This window comes from Psittacula echo, assembly GCF_963264785.1.
Source record: "Psittacula echo genome assembly, chromosome: 15".
Taxonomy (NCBI): Eukaryota; Metazoa; Chordata; class Aves; order Psittaciformes; family Psittacidae; genus Psittacula; species Psittacula echo.
The window spans coordinates 3,424,549-3,446,066 of NC_137751.1; the positions used below are offsets into that span (position 1 = coordinate 3,424,549).

General features: G+C 48.0%; 1 protein-coding gene across 1 annotated transcript in view; it reads left to right on the top strand.

The window, feature by feature from the left end:
* The window catches only part of KSR1 (kinase suppressor of ras 1), a gene marked incomplete at its 5' end in the record, with an annotated part of 52,709 nt that extends 34,401 nt beyond the window's left edge, over positions 1-18,308 (top strand). The window contains 18 exons of the mRNA XM_080630050.1: positions 3,640-3,787; positions 5,722-6,193; positions 7,165-7,169; positions 8,663-8,723; positions 8,907-8,990; positions 9,565-9,626; positions 9,736-9,842; positions 10,249-10,417; positions 11,644-11,685; positions 12,357-12,411; positions 12,976-13,021; positions 13,236-13,615; positions 14,264-14,360; positions 14,900-15,033; positions 15,453-15,584; positions 15,871-16,006; positions 16,333-16,466; positions 18,072-18,308. Of these exons, the coding sequence (XP_080486176.1) occupies positions 3,640-3,787; positions 5,722-6,193; positions 7,165-7,169; positions 8,663-8,723; positions 8,907-8,990; positions 9,565-9,626; positions 9,736-9,842; positions 10,249-10,417; positions 11,644-11,685; positions 12,357-12,411; positions 12,976-13,021; positions 13,236-13,615; positions 14,264-14,360; positions 14,900-15,033; positions 15,453-15,584; positions 15,871-16,006; positions 16,333-16,466; positions 18,072-18,150 (2,343 nt within the window). The 3' untranslated portion in view covers positions 18,151-18,308. The remainder of the gene's footprint in view (positions 1-3,639; positions 3,788-5,721; positions 6,194-7,164; positions 7,170-8,662; positions 8,724-8,906; positions 8,991-9,564; positions 9,627-9,735; positions 9,843-10,248; positions 10,418-11,643; positions 11,686-12,356; positions 12,412-12,975; positions 13,022-13,235; positions 13,616-14,263; positions 14,361-14,899; positions 15,034-15,452; positions 15,585-15,870; positions 16,007-16,332; positions 16,467-18,071) is intronic.
* Between the last annotated feature and the right edge of the window lie 3,210 nt (positions 18,309-21,518).

A 21,518-nucleotide genomic window follows, 5' to 3' on the forward strand; every position in this document is an offset into this window, starting at 1 on the left:
GGGGCCTTGACAACTACCCAGCTTCAGAGGAAGAGCTGTGTCTGCCAGGCCAAGGAGCAGATCAGGTTGATGCTGTAGGCTGTGAGCAGCAGCCTTAGATCTGGGGGCTTATCTGCAGGGTGGAATCTTTACCAAAAATAACCCATCCACTGAGGTAGATACCAGCATTTTTGCCATGTTTCAGGGATTTAAGTTGGACAACAGACAAGATTAAAGACTCATGTGAACTCCTCACCCTGACTAATTGAGGCTAACCTTTGGATGGCTTCTTGCATACCCTGTGATTTACTTTTGTCTCTTTCAAACACGTGTAACACGACGTGCACTGTCTGTATGTCTGATAAGCAGGAGGGCTTTATAGAAAAGTCCTCTTACCTGTTACAGAGAGGAGTAATTTCCTAGCTTGGGCTTTCTAGCATCACCTCTGCTGAGCAATGGGTGGTGAGTAAGGCTTTAGCTTTTGCCAGCAGTTTCGGGGTGCTGAAGGACTGAAAGCAGGTTCTGTCTCTCCTGCTTTTTCTTTGTTCCTTTTTTAATCTGACCTAATTATTAGAGTAGTATCTGAGTATCTTGCAGCTTCCCCTGTCACTCTGCAGTCAAGGCGAGGCATGCCTAGGGAGGTGGTGCTTGGCTTGGCCCTAATGCAGGCCTTTATGCTGCATTTTTTTAACCCATGAAGAAGCATGTAGAGAGGGATCTGTTGGACCCACATTTCTCACCCTCAGTGCTGAAGATGGGGAGTAGCCCCCCTTTGCAAGGGCCCAGAATTCAATTTGCACTGGGGGCTTGGAGCCCACCGCATGCTCCTCCGAGATGGACCCTGTTGTGGTGCTTTGAAGTGGACATTCCTCTCCTCAACAGCTGAGCTGGAGCATCAGCATCAGCAGAACCTGTTTGAGGAGCTGCCTTGAACTAGTGACCGTCACATTATCACGTTGGCCGAGGGGCTAACACAGAGCTAAAGCATATCAGGCCAATCTTGCAGGGATCAGGTTGACCAGTTTTATATTAAGCCACCACATATGTGCAGCACATGAGTGGCTGTTTAAAGAAAGCCTCTTACTTCCCCTCCCTCCCCCCTCTTCAAAGGCTTATTTCTTTTGTCGCGTGTCATGGGGGCTGGCAGCAGGTTCACAAAGTCTGAGCTCGCCCAGCTCAAGGTCACTGGGATTGTTTAAATATAATCTCCTTTTCTGTACTTATACTTTCCTACAACTTGCTGTTCTGTCCTGCTAAAATTAAACTGTTGAGCAATAGACCTGCCTGTGGTGGGAAAGCTTTGCTTTCCCCAGGAAAGCTTCACCTCCTCCACTTCACTGAATGACTTACTAATAGTTCTAATAAGTTACTGGTTACACGTGTGTCATGCGAGAGATGGGGAGGGGAGGTGATGCAGGGTAACGTGACTGTGTAGCTTGCACTGGGATCTGCAATGATGGTATGAGCACAGTGTCTACATCATCTGGGCTATTTCCTTAGCGGGGATGAGGAAATGGTTCAGGATAATTCAAGGACATTGCTGGAATCCTACTTACTCCAGGACCGTGTAAAAGCATGAAATGGGATGAATGTTTTTGTAAGAGACATTGGCTTTCCCTGGTGCTTCCTAGGGAAACATTTACTCCCCTGCTCCGGAGCAGAGGGCACCCATAGTCCTGTACAAAACTTTCTTACTGTATTACACTAAATCTTGCTTCATGTTTGCCCCCCGTCACTCTCCCTTTTACAGCTGCTGGGGATGTCCTGCATCGAACTGCCCTTGTGATGCCACAGAACAAAGATGCCTCTGTCAACTGGGGAGAGGAATTCAGGGGGAGCTGGGGAAGTAGCTAACTGTAAGGCTTGCATTAACTCTGCTGTTATCAGCCCAGTTTGGTTGGGGCTCTGTGTGAGCAAACCGGTACTGGCTTGGTGCTGGAATATTTGAGTCATGGAAACCCATTCCAGTTTCAAGTCAGATGATCTGAACCCCTGGGGGTTTTTGTCCTTTGGAGTGTAACATCAGGTTAGGGATCCCAGTAGGGCAGATTTTGCACTGTGTTTTCACTGGAGTCTCTGTGCTTCCTGCATTTTATCCAAGTGGAAGTCATTCAGGAAGAAGCTTTTTGGAGCAGTCTTACTGCTGCATCTTGGTGGTGAGGGTGTACAGAGAAATGAAATAATGGTATCCAGCATCAGCTGGGGTATCTGTGCTTTTATTCTGCTAATACTAATTATAGAACAACAAATGTACCCAAACTTCACTGAACTCCAGCCTTGCTGTGGCCGTGCTTTGTGCTTACGGCTCATTTAAATTCCTGGCCTCTCCTCACGTCAGCTGTGTTGTGTTTCATCCGGTTCAGGCATGTGACAGAAGATGCAGGATGCATTTCTCAGACTTCTGCCCTTTCTTAAGTTATTCTTTTTCCTCTGCTCCACGCAACAGTTACTAAAAATGGAAGCTGTGTGATTCCTTTTTGTGTTACCACCTACGAAGCTCCCAAGGTTGGGGCTGTTCTAGCACTGTCACAGTTAAAGTCAAAAGTCATGCGTCAGACCTCAAAGGCATGAGCCTGGATTAAGAAAGATGCAATTGTTAAAGGACATTCAACATTGATTTGCTGTCGGAAGCAGGGTTTGAGAACCTGGAGGATTTCAAGCTTTTTGTTTCTCCAGACAGTGAGACACACTTTTGAGCTTCCCCTTCAAATAAACGTTAAAACCCTTTTAAATAGGGTTTGATTCCAGGAGTCGAAACTTTAGGAAAGAGGCCAAATCTTGTGAAATTTGTGATCTCACTGGGAGCAGGGAGGTTTGTTTAGGCAAAACTTTCAGGGAAATTCCTGGGTATCTGGGTTAAATATCCTGGTTTTGTTTATTAACCACAATTGCTGCAGCCTTACACTGGAAACCTTTGAATGGGGGAGGAGGGAGGCGACACAGCTAGGTTCTTTGTCAGGAAATACCACATCATTTCGTGCTTTCCAGTCTCTTGTGTCTTTTGTGTCTGCTTGATCTATACCTTATCACTGTGAGGGCTTTGGTGTATTAAGATGTACAAGGAGTTCTGCACAAATATTTTCGCAAGCAAGATACGAGTAAGGCTGGTTCTCTAATGAAGGAAAAATTGCTTGAGGAGGAGGTCACTATCTCTTTGTCAAAACATTTCATTTTGTTAAACAAAAGAAGGCATTTTCCTCACTGCTTTTACTTGTCACTTCCCCACTGAAAAGCCAAACATCTTTATCTGAGGTTTTTTCAGGTTTTAGGCCTGTTTTGTTTCTGACTGCTACTTTCAATTAAAAAGTTACGCTTTCAACAATACTGAGGGAAGACTTTCCACAAGGGGAGAAGAACATTTCCATCGCCCCCAATACTAACTGAAACACCAGAGAACTGACCACGACACCCTAAGTGATACGGAGCAGGCTTCAGCAAACGCCTGGTCTCTCATGATGCAGAGGGGAGAGGGAGTTGAGCAGTGCTGAGATCGCACCGACCCCGTGATCCTTAAGAGATAACACTACCAAAATGAGTAAACCATGAGTCAGACCAGGCAGTGAGACAGTGGCACTATTTAAAGTATATCAGAACAACATGTGACAGCTTTATATATGTGTATTAAAAAAATATATAAATGCATCATCTTGTTTTCTGCAGAGGATACCAGAGGAGCTGACCTTAGATGCCTTACTAGAAATGAATGAGTCAAAGGTGAAAGAAACAATGAAGAGATGTGGTGCCAGAGATGAGGAATGCTCCCGGCTCAATGGGGCACTGAGCTGCTTACGAAAGGCGACTGAATCAGGTACAGCCTGCCTTGTTGTGCTGTGGCATTAGCTTTTCAGCAACCCGGCCCCCTCCTGCTTCTTTGGTATGAGACAATCTGCCAAGTCCTGTAGACAATATCTCTGGGCATATTCTGTAACCAGGCTCTTGCATGTACATGAAGTTGCAGTGATCAAACTCATCTAGAGCTGTGGATTTGATTTGGTTTTGACAGCATGTCAAATAAATAACTAAATGAAAATAACTATGTAGAAATATCCTCTCCTACTCAATAGACTATATCTTTATCCCCTCTCTGTTCAGAGTTGTGTCTAATGCTCCAGTTAATCCTCCATCATTCATATCCTTGACCTAACGAATACAACGAGATTTCTTGTAGGTAGTTCCCTCCCCAGATATTGCCAGCTCAGAGGGAAGGTGTAATTCTGTTTGATAATACTTTGCTCAGAAGCCTGAGTACTGTTCAGCTCAATGCTTTGGAAGAGAAAAACATTGCTCCGACAACCCTTTATTACTGTGTAGTGTATAGTGTGCAAGTTGATTCACTTTTCTTTAAATCCCCTTGCCTCCTGCTATTGTTCTTTGACTGCTAGAATTGATAGAATTGTTAGCCAAATTCCAATTGCAGATTCAAGAGCTAGAGAGAATCCTGATTTACCTTGAAATTATGGGAAGCAGGGTACTGTGTAATCAGAAATGCATGTGTTCAGCAGGCAAGTGGATCTGACAAAGCTATTTAAGATCAGTCAGGCTCAAGATTCCCAGGGTGCTGCATCACCATCTTCCCTGTCACCTTCCCCAGGCTATGTTCAAAGGCATTGTAAAATCTGTTTGTACAGAGAGTTTCTCACAGCTCACTGGTACTAATGTGCATCAGGTCTTTCTCCATAGCAATTACCAGTCTGTCACTGCAAGCTGGTGTTTCCTGTTGGTATTATGACAGTTCATCCCATTTGCAAATCAGAAAGATTAGTTAATGGAAAAGTCAGCAAGCAGCCCAGTTTCAGATTTCCTTTTTTCTAATCTTTTTTTGTCCTGGGTTGTTAAATCTTTCCCATCCATACTGTGGCAAAACCAGCCGTGCTCAGAGGTCGTGGCATTCACTCCTCATAAAGAAGAGGTAGTTTTTTCAGTTCCAGGTATCTGATCTCTTTACAGCCACTGACTGGTCAACAGGACATCAGGCCCTGAAGCTTTGACTTTTCACCTTGGTTTAAGTCATTAGGGACAGAGAGTTATCCTGATGAATTAAGCCTCTGAAATTGTCCCAATAGTCTGTGCATTCCCACTTTGCTGCCTGCAAGCCTTTTTTTCCCTATTTATTCCCACAATTGGTCTACAAGTTGTGCTGAGCCATTCAGAACTACAGTGCTAGGTAGTGCAGGAGGCAGTATGGGCCATGGCAGAGGGAGAAAGAAGTGGTTCAGTGAGTATGAGGAGCTCCTACATGCTCCTTATTTCCAATCTAATGATCTTTCTCAGTTTAAGTGGTATTTAGCACTTCTGTTCGCTAATAGAAAATAGCGTCCTCTCTTTACCAAAGACCAGTCTAAAAGCAGAGAGGGTTTCAACTGTCTACACAGATTAGTATCAAATCCATACAGGTTTCAGAGGGATGTGAGTGCCTGTTTTATGAAGGTATGTATATCCCAAAAGCTTCAATAGGCCCAGTCTGTTAAAACTCACCCCATCTTAGAACACAGAACCTGATTTTAGCCTTTGAGATACACAACTACAGATTGGAAAGAAGGGTAGTGGCTGCCATTCCTATTTTAAAGGCTACTGGAGCTGATGGGTGTCTGGAAAGGAGAAATCAAGCTGGCATCTTGGCTGGGTACAACACAGGGGGGAAAAAAAAACACCTTATAGCCCAAAGCAGCAAGACGTGGTATGTGTATATAGGTTGGCTTTTCTTTCTAACCAGTCACTAACACTGCTGTGGTTGGTGAGCAGGCGGGGAGCTCAGGGATGATGTGCTGATGAACCTCTCTGAGGCGCGCCGAGAGAACAGCTCCACCAGCATCACCGAGTCCCCCGGCCCCGCTGCGCCCACATGGACCCCCTCTGCACTGCACCTTCCCAAGGGCAACAGCCAGCAGCCACGCTCTGTGTCAGTCTCTACAATCCCAGCTTCAGACTCTCTTGCTTCCAGTCACGGACCTTCTATCTATGCAGAAAACCTCCTGGACCCTTTTGCATTCCCCGCACACAGTGGAAGGTTAACGCCAAGGACTCCTCACAGCATCACCATCACTCCTCCAACCACTCCTCAAACCAAGCGGTGGCACAAGTTGAAGCCACCACGGACTCCTCCTCCCCCTTGCAGGAAGGTTTTTCAGCTGCTACCTAACTTCCCAACCCTCACAAGGAGCAAGTCCCACGAATCCCAGTTGGGGAACAGGATAGATGAAGTTTCTCCAATAAAGTAAGCATGACACTTCCTCCTTCACCACAGGCACTGGTGGGTGTGTTATACCAAAGGGCATTCAGTGCTCCAGTTCTGACTCTCTGAAAGAGTTGCTTTGTCATGGTTTCACTGTAGTCTGAAAATCTGTATCAGTGGGATATTCTAAGATAACCACAAAACCTGGTTGTTAATGGTGTTCTTTACTTTATTTGAATTCATTTGAAATTGCACCTGCTGGGGAGGTTGGGGTGGCTGCTGCTATTTAAGGGCCCCAACCAGTTTTCCTGAAGCATCTAATAGCCAATTCCAGGTACTAGAATTCTCTTCTGTCTATAAATGTTCCTCACAGTTCAGGTACCAGTGGCTGGTATCCTTTTATGTTTTTATCTTAAGGTATATCTTAGCTGCTAGCGTGAGCTTTCAAACACATTTATGACAGTGTTATAGCTCCATAGCAAGGCAAATGGTCTTAGTCAGCACCATTTTATGGACTGAGCCAGGCTTTGAGATACACTTTTTTTGTGTAGGTAGGATGGAGTGTATTAATCTAACATATAACAACTGGTTGAAGCGGGGGAAGCAACATACCTTTCAGAGACTCTGCCCACCCCAAAATATCAGACACTTAGGTCATCATCCAAATTCTGCAGCAGGCACTGGAGCATTACAACTTACGCTAACTCTTTGACCACCTGAAAGAGTTCACAGAGCCTGTTCCACTCACGACCCTTTTGCTCAAATTACATTCTCATCTGCAAGACACAATTCAGGTGTGCTCTTTACACTTCTCACAGGCTGGAGCTTTGCCCAGCAAAGACTGCCCCTTGTAGGCAGGAAAACACTGGCTATGCAGCAACTTCAGGAGCCAAAATCAGAGATCTTTGTAAACCCAACCTTAAAAGCTGCAGGAAAGAGTTTCTGCTCTAGCAAAGTGTGTATCCTGTCACATCAGTGTCAACGTCTAATAAATCTGTATTTTTTCTCTCTAGGTTCGGTAAGAGATTTTTACAGGGCTGTCTTCATTTCACTGTGAGAGAGAAGACCCTGTCCTGTCAGCTCTCTGTGATCATCCCTGTGCAGCCGCTGGAGGTCCTCAACAGGGCCTTCAGTCCCAGAGCTGCTGTTAACTCTAGCAGGAGCTTGGCCTACTGGAGATCTGCGGGATATTCACATGGTCTTTTCTGTACCTGGTATCTCTTCAGCTTACAAGAGCAAGGAAAAGGAATACTGATGTTTAAAGGGCTAAAGCAAGGCGTTTGGGTGTAGATGCATGTCTGTGACTTCAGACAGCTGTTATCAATGCCTCTTGGTACTAGAAATAACTTCAGACCAAACTATTTGGTATCTCTGTATATTCATTGCCATGTATCTCTGTAATGAAATTGGGCAGTTACGTACAACCTTCTGAGAAACACTTCAGCATGTACTTAAATGTGGGATGCTCCCCTGATGCTGATGAGTCTAGTCACATGTTTAATAGTTTAGTGGTTTTGTGTTTTTATTCAGTGACATATTAATGCCATTTAGTGTTTTAGCTAACCTGATGTGACCATGTGTGTCTGTCTCAGACACAACCTGTAATAACCTTGGAAGCTAATGTAGAGAGATATGGGCATCTTAACAGGTGTATTATAATTAATTCAGATGACTCTGCAGTTGGATGGCCACACTAGATATTCCTTAGAAAAGAAACTTCCAGCCTATTCTAAGATGCTGAAGGCCACAGATGCTTTTAAGTTTACTGGAATAACGATAAAAAAGAATCTGGTGCCATCTAGGGTCAAATAAAGAGACTGGTTTTTGTGTGAGCATTGACAGTGTCCAGCCTTGAAGCTGTGTTGATGCTTGCAGAGTTGTTTCCTCCAGATTTGCAACATGGCAGTAGATTTAATTCAGGAAAGATGCCAGAATCTAAATATTGGGGGGGGTTTTAGGAAATTATGTGGTGTAACCACTGGAGTGCTGAGCTGGTGTTCTGAGGTCTGCACTTCCAGCTAGCTGAGTGATCTCACAGAAGTCAGTTTATTCTTCTGGGTCACGCTGGCCCTGTCTATAGGGCTAGTGATATATAGAGATAATGATTTTCAGTGTAAAAGAATACTGACACTGCATAAGAGCTGGGTGATGGTATCTGTGGTAAACCAATGGGGAATAAAACCTGACTTTCCACTTTAAGAATGGGCTACACCTAATCAGATGTACTCTGTAATCCCTACATGTAAAACATAATGATTTAACAAAAAAAAAAAGGAAGAATTATGATTCCACCACCAAATCTGATCTTACATTGCCTCCATGTGAGAACAAATACCAGAGTAGGATCTGGTAGGAGCTTTGCAGCAGAAGGCAAAGCAATCTCAGCTGTGCTATGAACAATGTTGTGGTTACAGGTCCTTATCTGTGACAGCGATGGCTTTGTTTCTGTCTAAACTGGTAAGCACACTTGTGAGTGGTGCTTCCCTAAACCATCCTTTTGTTCTCCACCAGAACTCTCCCAAGGATCCCCTCAAACGGTACGAAGAGACTTCGGCTTAGCTGTCACACACAGGTAAGCAACAGGCTGAGAGAGAAGTTTGAAGTTGGGTCAGTTGCCTCATTTGTCAGCTTCAGCCTTAAGTATGCATTTCAGCTTCATTTCTAAAGCAGTCCAGCCTGTCTGTCACTAGCTACAAAGGTTAATTTTCCTTTAAGCATGAGTTAACATAATTTTTCCCCTCTTGTCTCTATTGAGGTTCTCTACAAAGTCTTGGTTATCTCAGATTTGCCAAGTCTGTCAGAAGAGCATGATGTTCGGGGTGAAGTGTAAGTACTGCAGGTGAGCACACAGCAATCATCTTCAGAAGAACTTTGCATGTGATTCATTAAAATTTGCCAGTAACATGTGTCCCTTGATGTGCTGCACCCTTAGCAGTGGCATCATTTTTTCTGTGAGCTTCTTAACTGGCAAAGGGAGGCTCTGGCACAATTTACACTTTGGGCTGGAAGCCTGACACATGGATGAACTAAATTCAGTTCCCTGCCACAGGCTTCCTACCTGATCATGGGCAAATCTTGCACTGGGAGCTGGATACCTAAATAACAGTGAGGATTTTAGTTCTCTATTTGGGTTTTTAGTCCAGAGCACTGAGATTTAGTGCTTGACTGTAGTTGGATGACTGTCAGTGAAGGTAACTGCATTAAAAATAAATCAGATGCTAAGATATGTATATGGCTTTCATTACCCTAATGACACACATTATAGGAGTCCTCATATAAATGCATGCTCCTCTGGGACCCAGAGCATTCCAGAACTCCCTCTGAGATTAGCATAAGAATTACAAATTAAGGGTAGGCTTCCTCTTCTGGGGAAAGAACAAGTTGCTATTTAACATGTAATGTATCTCTTTCAGATTAAAATGTCACAACAAATGTACTAAAGAGGCACCTGCTTGTAGAATCTCCTTCCTTCCCAGTAAGTAATTTTCTGCAAGTTCTTAGCATTTCAATGTAATTGATGGTATCACAAGACCAAAAAAGCCTGATTAAAGATTTTTTACTTCCTTCTCCCACCTGTTTTTCAGTAGCAAAAATAAGAAGAACGGAGTCTGTCCCTTCTGATATCAATAATCCAGTAGACAGACCAACAGAACCACAATTTGGAACTCTTCCCAAAGCACTAACTAAGAAGGTACATGGTGACTGCAGTGTGTCTGGTGTCTGCTGTGCCCGAGGCTGGGACAGCTTTCCTTTCCCTGATGTTCACAGTATCACAGTATCACAGTATGTTAGAGATTGGAAGGGACCTCAAGAGATCATCTAGTCCAATCCCCCTGCCAGAGCAGGAACACCTAGATAAGGTTACACAGGAATGTGTCCAGGCGGGTTTTGAATGTCTCCAAAGAAGGAGACTCCACAACCTCCCTGGGCAGCCTGTTCCAGTGTTCTGTCACCCTCACTGAGAAGAAGTTTCTTCTCAAGTTTAAGTGGAACCTCTTGTGTTCCAGTTTATACCCATGTGTTCAGTAGACACTGAGGGCAATTCTGTCTTTCTCTCTTTTATTGTCTCCTCATGAGTGACTTCCTTTACTTTACAGGAGCATCCACCAGCAATAAACCATCTGGACTCCAGCAGTAATCCTTCTTCTACAACCTCATCCACACCCTCTTCTCCAGCCCCATTCCAGTCTTCCAACCCTCCCAGCGCAACACCTCCCCCAAACCCCTCTCCTATGGGCCACAGGGATGGACGCTTTAACTTCCCAGGTAAACATACCTTTTCAGGAGACCCCTACAGAGATTTGAAGGGCCTCTATATAAGCAGAGGTTGATAAGACTTCATAGGCAGTGGTGGGTTTCTGAATACATGGTTGTATCTTAAGTGAGGTGTGAAGGTGTATTTTGTTACCTGATAAAAGAAAATGTCTATTCTTACAAGTTTATAAGTGGTACCAACAAGATACTTTGCAGGAGACAGGTTATTGAAGAATGCAGCTTTCTGAAATTATTTGATTTCCTCCTTTTCTGAAAAGGACTAAAAAAACCCATTATAATCTTTCTCCTCCCTTCTCTCACTGCTGTGAAATGCATGCTGCCTGCTGTGCTGGTCACCAGTGGCTTTAAATCCTAAATTGATTGCTAGAGCAAAACATACAGATGAGAACCTGAGTGAATTACTTTACCACTCCCTTCCAATGATAACCAGCAACAAGCACTCAATTTTAAACCACTGACATACACATACGGTTGAGAAGAACTGACCCTTTCTGCTTTACAGATGAGGAACCCAAGGTTCAGTCTTTAACAGTTAAGATTCCAGAATCTCTTGACAAAGGCAAAGATTTACATCTTGAGAATAAATTTAATCCCTTTGATCTGGAAATTGAGCAGCATGTGACTTTGTAACTCCTCCATCTAGCCTTCAACACTGCTATATCTTGCATCAAGCTTTTGATCTGTGAGTGGAAGTTGCTGTTTTAGCTTAGTCAGAAGGAGTAGAAACGGAGTCAGTTTAGTACAAGGATCCTACTGCAACTACTTTGTATTGGGACATTCTACTCTAATTCACTGAAATGCAGAGAACTGTTTGCAGATGGCTCAAGAGCTTCAGCTGCTCTGAGTGCACCTCTGAAAAGCTGAGGACAGGAGAGGGCATCAAAGCACCAGCCTTTAGCATGCCTGGGTCCCTCAACTTGCCTCTGCCACTTGAAGTCTGAATGTGTTGTTTCCCCACCAGACTGTTTGCTTATTAGCTCTCATTTGACAAGTGTCATCTGTTGTAGTCTTCCCAAAATGCATGTGCTGGAATTCACCCCCTCAAGCAGGCTGATAATCTACTAATCTGTTTCCCAGCAGTGAGCTGGGACTAATTCATGGAATGCATTTGGAGCACTCTCTGATGAGCCTCTAACTTGTTTGTGTTGTTTTTTTTCTCCTGGTATTTTTTATTTGCTGTTCTTTTTTTTTTTTTTTTTAAACAATTAATCCAAAAGCTGCCTACTACATTCAGCACAGACAACAATTCATCTTCCCAGGTGAGTTGATGGGGTTAATTCTACTAACCAGCTCCTACTGCCAAAAAGTAACTTGGTTGTAAACTTTGCATGCTGCCCAAGAACAGTTAATTCTGCTTTTAAAAAGAGGATCTAAGCCAGTTCAGACTTTCTCTTATCTCAGGATGGAATTCAGGGCCCTCTCTCCTAACAGGAGGTACTGATGTGAAACTTTGAATAGTCAGTTGGAAAACAGCTTTCTGCTGGAGGGTTCTATACACAGCAGTGTTCTTTCTTTTAAAGGGCTCATTTTCAGGGGTTTATATCTAATATAAAAGGACCCTGGGCAGACTGGGTGCATTTGGAATACAGGACTTGCAGTACAGATGCATTCATGCAGCTTAGCTCTGTGAGGATTTAAGTATTTCTGATGGAAGGCCTTTGAGCAGTTGACAGACAAGGACTTGAAAGACATTACAGATCAGTAGGTGAAGGGGAGGAAGACTGGGCTTGATCAATATACAGGCACAGATGTACTAGGAAAGGTGAGCACAGTTTTAACTGAATAGAAGGATGAAATCATATTGTCTGTGTCTGAGTTTACTTTATAAGTCCTGAATAATCAGCAAGTAATCACAGTTGCAATGTTGAAACTTCAATCTATAGGAGATTAAAGTGTAAAATATATATCATAAATGTTTCTACTTCCCCAGAAATTCCCAGTCCTGCCCAGACAGCACAGCCACCAGAAACAGCCACAGACACTAAGTAAGTACAGCTCTAAATTCTTCTCTTTGCACAGCAGTTGCCTGATGATCTTCAGATGCATCTGACAGCTCTGTGTTATGTCCAAAACTGAACTTATCGGAGAACTCCCAGGGTATTTAATTAAAAGAGGATGGCACACTTGGCTGCAAGCAAACATCTTTTCCACAATCTGAATTCTATGGCATACAAAAGATTTTAGCCCACATTGCCAGTGCTCACAATCACTTCCCTGATCTAGGTGCCTCAGTAGCATGAATGGGAATATCCATTACCAGAACACATTGTAGTAATGTAGCCATGCCCTTGCCAGATCAACTCCTACCACTTAATAACTGAAAATCCCTTCAAAGTGTTTGTCCCTCATTTGCTAAAGTAACCTTAGAAAGTCCTTATCTGTTAAATGAAGCAGTAATTGTGGTTTTCTCTGAGCTCCTCTGGTGCTGTCAAGAGCTGTTCTCCATTTGCTTCCTTCACTCCACTCACAGCACATGTAGCAGCCCCCTTTTCTGACTCGGGTGGATATGCAAACGTTATTTTCACTGTAATCCTTTTTTCTCTTGTCAGTGCTGATCAACAGCCAGACACACATGGAGTTGAATGTGAAGCAGAGGTAGGGTTTTTTTCTGGTTTGCCCATCACTTTTCTGCAAATTCATCTCTATGTGGGATGAAGCCTTTCTTGTCTGCACCTGCACACAGACATACAGATGTCAGGTGCCTACATCCAACCCCTGAGGTTCTCTCAGAGCAGCCTGTGCTGCTGGGCTGCTACTGCCCCTCAGAGGGGGCTCTCAGCATGCGTTTCCCTTCTGTGTTTGTGAGCAGGTGGAGGAACCAGAGACTAATAAATCAGACCCTGAAGATGACGAGGATGAGGTGGAAGATCTGCCAAACAGACGGCCCCGCTTGCAAGGGATGATTTACCGCAAGCCCAGCCAGACCAGCGTGTACCTGCAGGAGTGGGACATCCCCTTTGAACAGATTGAACTGGGGGATCCCATTGGCCAAGGGCGGTGGGGGAAGGTCTACAAGGGGAAGTGGCATGGAGAAGTGGCCATCCGGCTGCTGGAGATAGATGGGAACAACCAGGATCATCTCAAGCTCTTTAAGAAGGAGGTGATGAACTACAGACAGACCCGGCATGAGAACGTGGTACTCTTCATGGGAGCATGCATGAACCCCCCTCATCTAGCAATCATTACCAGGTAAGGATAGAGCAGCATAGTAGTATTTTAATATGTATGTATTATATAAGCTAATATTTATTCTTTATACATAAAAAGAACCCTGTCACTGTCAGGAGGTGGCAGACACGCAGGCTGTGTTGCTCAGTTTTGGATACAAACGTTGTCTCCTTTTAGGGAACACACAATATTTTTTGCCAATTTTCCGTTTTCTTTTTGAATTCTTAAATAATAAAATCCAAAATGTAGGAGGAAAAAAATTTGGAACAGGCTGTTCCTCTGCCATCTCCTTCCAAGTGGTTCCAGTGCAGCAAAGTGACAACAAAGCAGTGTGTGAGGCTGGTAATGCACCAGTTACCTTTTCTGTTCCTCTGAGGGACACTTAGCAGCAATGGTACTGGTTTTGTCCCCTCCTTTGTTTTCAGTATTTAGTTAAGATGAGGATCATTTAGCTCCTAAATGCTTTTTGGGGTGTTCCTGTGCAGGTTGGATTTATGTAAGGCCAAGGGCATGCCACTCTCCTAGTCCAAAAGGTGATTCTGAGCAGTGGAAGAGCACTGGGATTCTGTCACCATGATAAGAAACCCAACTGAACATCAGTGTTACCCTTTTATTTCCCTCCCGTATTTTAAAGACCTTGCTCAGGATTGTTGTTCCTCTTTCCTGCAGCTTCTGCAAAGGAAGGACACTTCACTCGTTTGTGAGGGACCCCAAGATATCCCTGGACATTAACAAAACCCGGCAGATAGCACAGGAGATCATTAAGGTAAGAGATGTGATGCTTTGGTGCAGAGCGGAGGGGAGCAGTGAAGGAAGGTGTGTGGGGCAGGGTTCCTCCTGGTCCCTCCTCTGTTGGTAGCTGCAGCTGAGCTGCGGCGTTCAGGAGCAGATGGCGTTTCCTGCCAGAGCTGCACAGTCTGTTCTGGGCTTTCAATATTGCTCAACTGAAGAAGCGTTCCTAAAGCTGCCGGTTTCTTTTCTGGCAGAAACATGGTGTGAATTCAGTGAGCAAACTCTTGTCATCTGACACACAGACTTCAGAGCTGTGAGGTCCACAGCCACTTAATGCTCCAACTAAGGCTACCCCTCCTGCAGCCCTCCTATGCAGAGGATGCAGGGCAACTCCGAGCAGTACAGAGATCTGCTCCCTTGCACCTTTGCTGCTGTGTCCCCACTTACAATTCATCATTTATGCTGGAGTAGGGGGGGTCAGTGTGTGCTACAAAGCAAAGCATGCGCAGAGTTAGCAGCTTGTAAATAGTAATAATACAATTAAAAGTTTCTGTCTCTGCGTGTGTTTGCCAGGGCATGGGCTATCTTCATGCAAAGGGCATTGTGCACAAGGATCTGAAATCCAAGAATGTTTTCTATGACAATGGGAAAGTTGTGATCACTGACTTTGGATTATTTGGAATTTCGGGTGTGGTTCAGGAAGGAAGGTAAGTGGAGGTTTCAGTGCTGGGTCTGCTTCTGGAATGCTAAATAATGGTCAAATAGGGAAACACGGTTACAAGTGAGGAATGTCAGTTGCTGTAGGACATACACTCAGTTCTGGAATACCCTGTGTTTTCTTTTTCTGAGCAGAGTTCTTGCTACCGTTCCAGTAGCTCAGGGCTGGGGAGTTCTGTGTGGATTAGGACTCAGAACACAGACAAACAAACCTAACCTTAAGCCCCAGAATGAGCTGGGGAGCCAGGCTAACACGTGCATGGGTTTTAATATGGCATTAAAAGGAGAAATGAAATGTGAGCAAACACATTTGAGTGACTAAAGCCCAGGCATTAGGTGAGGCACAGATCTGGTCTGCTCCTGGCTGATGTAGCAGTGTTTCAGTGCCACTTCTTTCTTTGGAACGCAGGAGGGAGAATGAATTGAAGCTGCCTCATGACTGGTTATGTTACCTGGCCCCCGAGATTGTTCGTGAGATGGCTCCTGGGAAAGATGAGGACAAGCTGCCTTTCTCCAAAGCTGCGGATATCTATGCCTTTGGGTAAGAAAGGGACACCCGGGAATGCCATGGGAACTTCCCAAGTGAGATCTGTTCCAGGCTGAGCCCTCTGGGTCAGCCCTCCTCTGCTCACACACAGGATTCCAGCGAGGATGCATTTTCCTCACCTACTACCAAAGCCACAAGTAGGAGCTGTGTGGGGTGGGTGGGATTTGCTGCTCAGCCTCAAACCCCATCCAGAGCCTGGCTGAAGGAACGGGAGCAGTGGCAGGGTTTGCATCTTTCCCTTACGAGCAGGCAAAGGCTTGATTTGCTGTTGGTGTTGCAGGACTGTGTGGTATGAGCTCCAAGCAAGAGAGTGGCCTTTCAAGACCCAGCCTGCCGAGGCGCTCATCTGGCAGATTGGGAGTGGCGAAGGGGTGAAGCAAGTCCTTGCAACTGTCAGCTTGGGGAAAGAAGTCAATGTAAGTACCTTGGTTGCAGGAATCCTGCCACAGAGCTATTGATCGGAAAGAGGGGACTGCTTAAAGAGACTTACTCTTAAGTCTAAAGAGAAAAGGCAGGGGAGATATAGATTAGAATGGACACCAGGTTAGGTACAAGCGTCTGCCTCTGACTGCCACACAGAAGTGGGCATCCACCAGGATACTGCTGGATTATAAGAATGCTCAAGACCTCTATTAAACAGTATCTGTGGCTGGGCTGGAGCCAGTCAGTGCTGTCAGCTGCTTGCTCTGCAGAGCTGGCCTTGACCTGGATGGGGATCATGAGCCACAAATACCCTTTGCAGGAGATTCTCTCGGCGTGCTGGTCCTTTGACCCCGGCGAGAGGCCGAGCTTCACTGTCCTCATGGATATGCTTGAAAAACTGCCAAAACTGAACCGCCGGCTCTCCCACCCGGGGCACTTCTGGAAGTCTGCTGAGTGAGTATTGGCTGCTGTGAGCACATCCCTGCTGCTCACAATTCGCCAGCTGCCATTTCTGTGCTTTACTTTGCCTTCCTGGGGGGCTGTCCTACCTCTGATGGGCGGGTACCAGCGTGCTGTTCTGCTTTTGAGGTACCAGGAAGTTATGACACTGAGCTTGCATGCTTCAGGCAGTTCGTTTCCTACTTTAACATATTCACCTCCCTCCTTCAGTACATTATTTATCCTGCTTCGTGTTTGGTTTTGGAGAGGATCTACCAAGAGCATTGCAAAGGGCCCACACTGCCCCCAGAGGCATTAGAATTTCCCCTGTGCTGTGGTGCCGAGGAAGGGAAGGACCAGAGGATGTGCTACTATTTCCCTTTGAAGTTACTTTTGCCTGGGTGACAAACTGAGCCCCCCCCCCCCAAGTGGTTCATGGCAATTCACACACGTTCCTGCTCTTTCTCTGCTCAAAGCCTTTAACACGGAGAAGCACTTGAGGTGTCAGTGTCAATTATCAGTATTCGTTATTGCTCAGTGAAGTGAGAGTGCAGCAGCTCTGCTGCTGTTCAACTGCCTTACACTGGGGTCTCACCTGGGAGGAGGCTCAGGTTCCAGACCCACAGAAGATGTGTTCACCTCCCCTCTGACAAACATGGCACTAACCCCGCGCTGAGCTCTCGCGTAACCTTTACAATAGCTCTCAAGGACTTGCTTTAAATAACTGGAAACTAACTCTCATGGTGTCTTTTTCCCTTCCCTCCCATATTTCTCTGTAGGTTGTAGCTACTGGTGCAGTAACGGGCTCCAACTTGCATGTTTCCATGTGTTGTATCCTAACCGGCAACTCGGACAATCACCTCCCATTGCAAAACCAACCCACGAAATTAACCCGGACATAACCCACACTGATCTGAGCTCCTCCTTTTCTGCCTTTCCCGCTTGGTGTGGGCTGCTCGCTTCAATAACAGCTCCTGTCTGCAAGAGGCCACTGCCTAACACCGCGGCACCGCGCACTTGGGAGCGCTCCAGCGGGCGCTCACTGGCCCTGGGCAGGGGCTCACGAGCGCATGTGGCTGACCCGGTGCTGCAGGTCCTGAGCCTGGGGTCACTTGTGCAAGTCTCATGAGGCAGAGGGGCCACTGCTGGTGTCCATGGGTGAGCTGGGCTCAGCTGCACTGCTGCGTGAAAGAGGAAATCGAGAGCACCCTTCAGGTCCTCCTCCCCTTGCAAATCAGTGCTCTGGATCTTAGGTTTGCTTCTGTTCACATATCCCTCCTCAGCAAAACCCCTGCCCTAATGCCTGGGGCTGTGCAGAGGTGCAGGGAACACAGCAGCCTCTCTAGAGAAGGTCTGCTTCCATTCTCTACCAATCCGTGATTTTGAAAACCATCTTGTTCTGGAGGGGAGAGGGTAGGGCTGAGGAGAGCATGCCAGGAACCAGGGAGGACAAACAAGGGCAAGGGTTTGCTGCTTAATTACTTAAGCCTCTTGTGGCCAATCTGGAGTTGTATGGGGTCAGAACCTAACCCATCGTAGTTCCTTTTATAGGGCTGTAGCTTGGTAAGAAAACCAAAGTAAGTGACTTTCCCTCCCTTCTCCCCTCCCTGCTCTCTCCAGCATTAACAGTAGCAAAGTTGTCCTGCGCTTTGAGAGGTTTGGGCTGGGAATCCTGGAACCGAGTCACCAGAAGCTGTAGCAGTCGCTGGCCCCGGCCCCGCTGCTCCTGCCCCGTGTCCGCGCTCGGCCCCGACGGCCCGGCCCTGCCCGAGCACCAGCGGTTGTGTAAGGAATGTTTACATGGATCTTTGTGTGAACTCTATTTTTTTAAGCACAATAAAGCAGTGAATCCGGTTGAACCGCGGCCGCGCTCCAGCAGCGCCGAAACCAGAACCGCTTCGAGTTCCTTCTGGCGTCTGCGGTGAACGGCAGCTATCTTCTGCCTTCAGAGCCCTTGTTCTCCCTGGGAGCAGGGGAACGGGCTCCCTCCAGCAGCAGGGCTGGAGGCCAGGCCTGCACTTGCCTTTCATTACGGTAAAACTGGAGCTCTTGCAGTGGGGTTTGCCCAGGCTGAGCCCCAGTGAAACTTCAGAGAGCTCCTGCGAGCAGGAAGGGTCACACCTGGCTCCCGAGGATCTGACCCAGCCCAGCTCAGACTGCATCAGGGTGATTTGAAGACAACCCCCCCATGCCCTCCCCGGTGCACGAGGTGGAGGTTACGAGTGAGGACGGGTCATGAGGGGTCCCTGGAAGTCGCCAGATTCCATTTCTCCAGCAGCATGGGTACATTGCACCCCAGTACACACACCTTTCACCAGGGGAGCTGTGAGGGGCACAGGGGCAGCTCTAACCCCCCACGATGCAGGGAAGGTGGCAGGCACTCGGTGGCAGGTGGGTGACTGGGATAAAATTCAGTGGCAAAGGAAGCCCTGGGTTGTGCTGGGCAGAGCTCCCCTGCCTTGGGCAGGCCGGGAGCGCTCCCACGAGTGCTCTGGCAGTGATTTTGTTCCGTGTCCCATACAAAACATGGGTTTGGTGGTAGCAGGCGCTGCTTCTGCCCCCCCTCTTCTCCCCATTGTCACAAACACCCCCTGCATCGCCATGTGTTCCACCTTCACCACCTTGTTCTCCTCCAGACTTGCTCCTGTTTGTTCTCTCAGTAGTGCTGTGTCAGCAGTTTTAAGCTGTTGTTTGCCCAATGGGCACTGCTTAAATCACAGCAGCACCCCCAGACCTAAGCCAGGAACCCTCCTGGGCTTCACCCTGCTCCTGCTGCAGTGGCTGCTGCGGGTGCTGGGGCTGCAGCCACAGCTCTGAGCACGTCCTGGGGGCAGCAGCCCCCTGTGCTCCTCACCACTGCCCTCGGGAGCCGGGACACCCAGAACTTCCCAGCAGGAAACAGCCAACAAGTGGCACATGGACACTGGAGCCCGTCCCTCATCGGCTGCTGCACCCGCGTGCAGGACCCTCGCTGGGGGAGCAACAGAGCCTTGGTTTGTTCTGAGGCTGTGCCTGGTGAGGAGCAGGACGGGCAGCGCTGCACCAGAGCCCGATTAACCCAGAGCAATTGAAACCCAGCCAAACCCCATCACTGTTTGCCCTTCCTGGCCTGCCCTCGGGTGTAACTGAGGCTCTGTCCGTGAGGATGCGCTGGCCTCTGCCCCAGGCACAGCTTCCCCATTCCCTGGGAGCCAACATCCCCTTGTGGCGCAGCTCAGTGTGCTCGGTGCTGGCAGAGGACCACGGGCCTCTGCTCCTGCCGTGCACCACGAGATCTGGGATTCGAATTCAAACCTGACCTTGGGTTTGCTTTTAACACCCATAAACTGCTCCTGAAAGCCAAACCCGGCCTCCTGCCCCCTTCTGTCAGAGAGGAGACACTCGCGGTGGTCCGGTTGTGCTGCTGCTGCAGGAGCCACGCTCCGGTGGAGCCCGCGGGGGCAGCCCGACTCCGGGGCACCGGCACCTCCTGCTCTCCCCAGCTGTGATGTAAACTGTACAGAACACTGCGTTTATATTTTCTACCGAGCGGCTTCCAGAATCGCTCTGAAATGAATGAAACCCCGGTGGTGCTGACAGCGGGCTCTGCGCTAGCTCACGCAGCCGCAAAGGCAGGAGCCACGCCGCGCTCTGCTGCTGGAGCGCTGGATGCGCAGGAACCTGTCCGTGAATAAACGTTTGCTCAGGATAACGCCAGTGGTGCCGAATCGTGGCTTCACCTTCCCCTCCCCCCCCCCCCCCCCGTCTACTTGTAGCCAAATAAAACACGAGCCCATTTCCACTGGGAAACCCCAGCCTCCGCCCTTCCCTTGACCCACTGAAGCAGCACCAGGAGGTTTCCCACCATTTCCCCATCTCCTTCCCGCATCCAAGAGCCCCGCAGACACAGCAGAGCCCCCAGCGCAGCCCTGGGGGCTTCGTGCTGCAGGGGCTGTGCTGAGGCCGCCCCACACGAGTGTTTCTCTGCCCCCGTTCAGGGGCAGGGGCCCTGCACAGCTCCGCAGGTCCCAGCTCCCACCCAGACCGCGCCGAACACGAGCAGGGATCCAGGAATTGCCGGGGAACGCTTAACCCTGCCGCTGCTGAGCGCCCCGAGCCGCGCTAACGGCGCTGTGTGCACGGCAGCGCCGCCTCCTGGCCAGAGCATCCCTGCGGATTCAAACCCCTTTGCACGGGACTTCACCGTCACTGATCCGTACTCCAAGCCCTTGATTTCTCTCACACGCAACCAAAGCTCCCCCCCTCCCTCCTCCGGGTGCAGCCGGCGCTCACACCTCAGCAGAGACCATTTCTAGCACCAGACACCCGCCGCGGAACGCTCCATTGCATTCTGAACCTGAAGGCCGGAGGGGACCATCACTTCACCAGCCCAGCCGGGCCTCACTGGCCATTCAGCACTCTGCCATCCCATAGAACATCCCAGCACAGGCACAGAGAGCAGGGTCATTCACAGAGGGCACCACAGAACAGCCCACAACACAGACCAGGCTACAGATGACCTGACTGAAGCAAGCTCCAGGAAGGCTGGACAAACCACATCAGTTATCCCAACAAATCACAGCCACATCCCGACACATCCCCACACCCCAGAGCTCAGCCTGCGCCTGCCTGCACACAGCAGCAGCTCCAGCCCTCTCCTCCCAGCCCCACAGACTGGGGCAGGGCCGTGTCCCCCTCCCGAGCCCCCCCCATCACTCAGAACCCTTTGCACAGCAACAACAGAAATCACCATTTCAACACAAAGAGAAAGGAGAAAAGCCTCTGACCTACCTGGGCTCCTGCTGCCCTCCCTGCCCGGCAGGACCAGACTCACAGCAGCACCCACAGCCTCCGTGTGTGGGGCTGTGCCCCGCAGGGCTCAGCTGCCCCTCATTGCCCTGCATGGAGCAGTTGATCAGGTTCAGCTGCTGGCCCCTCAGAGCCTGCAACCCAGCACAGAGCTTCCGCATCCAGCCTGTCCTGAGTGCTGGATTCCACCTCAGCTGTGTAAGCAGGGCTCAAGTGTTAGTGCAATGAACCACTCAGTGCTTCAGAAAGGGCTCATCTGCCACTCTCAGCCCGGTGGAG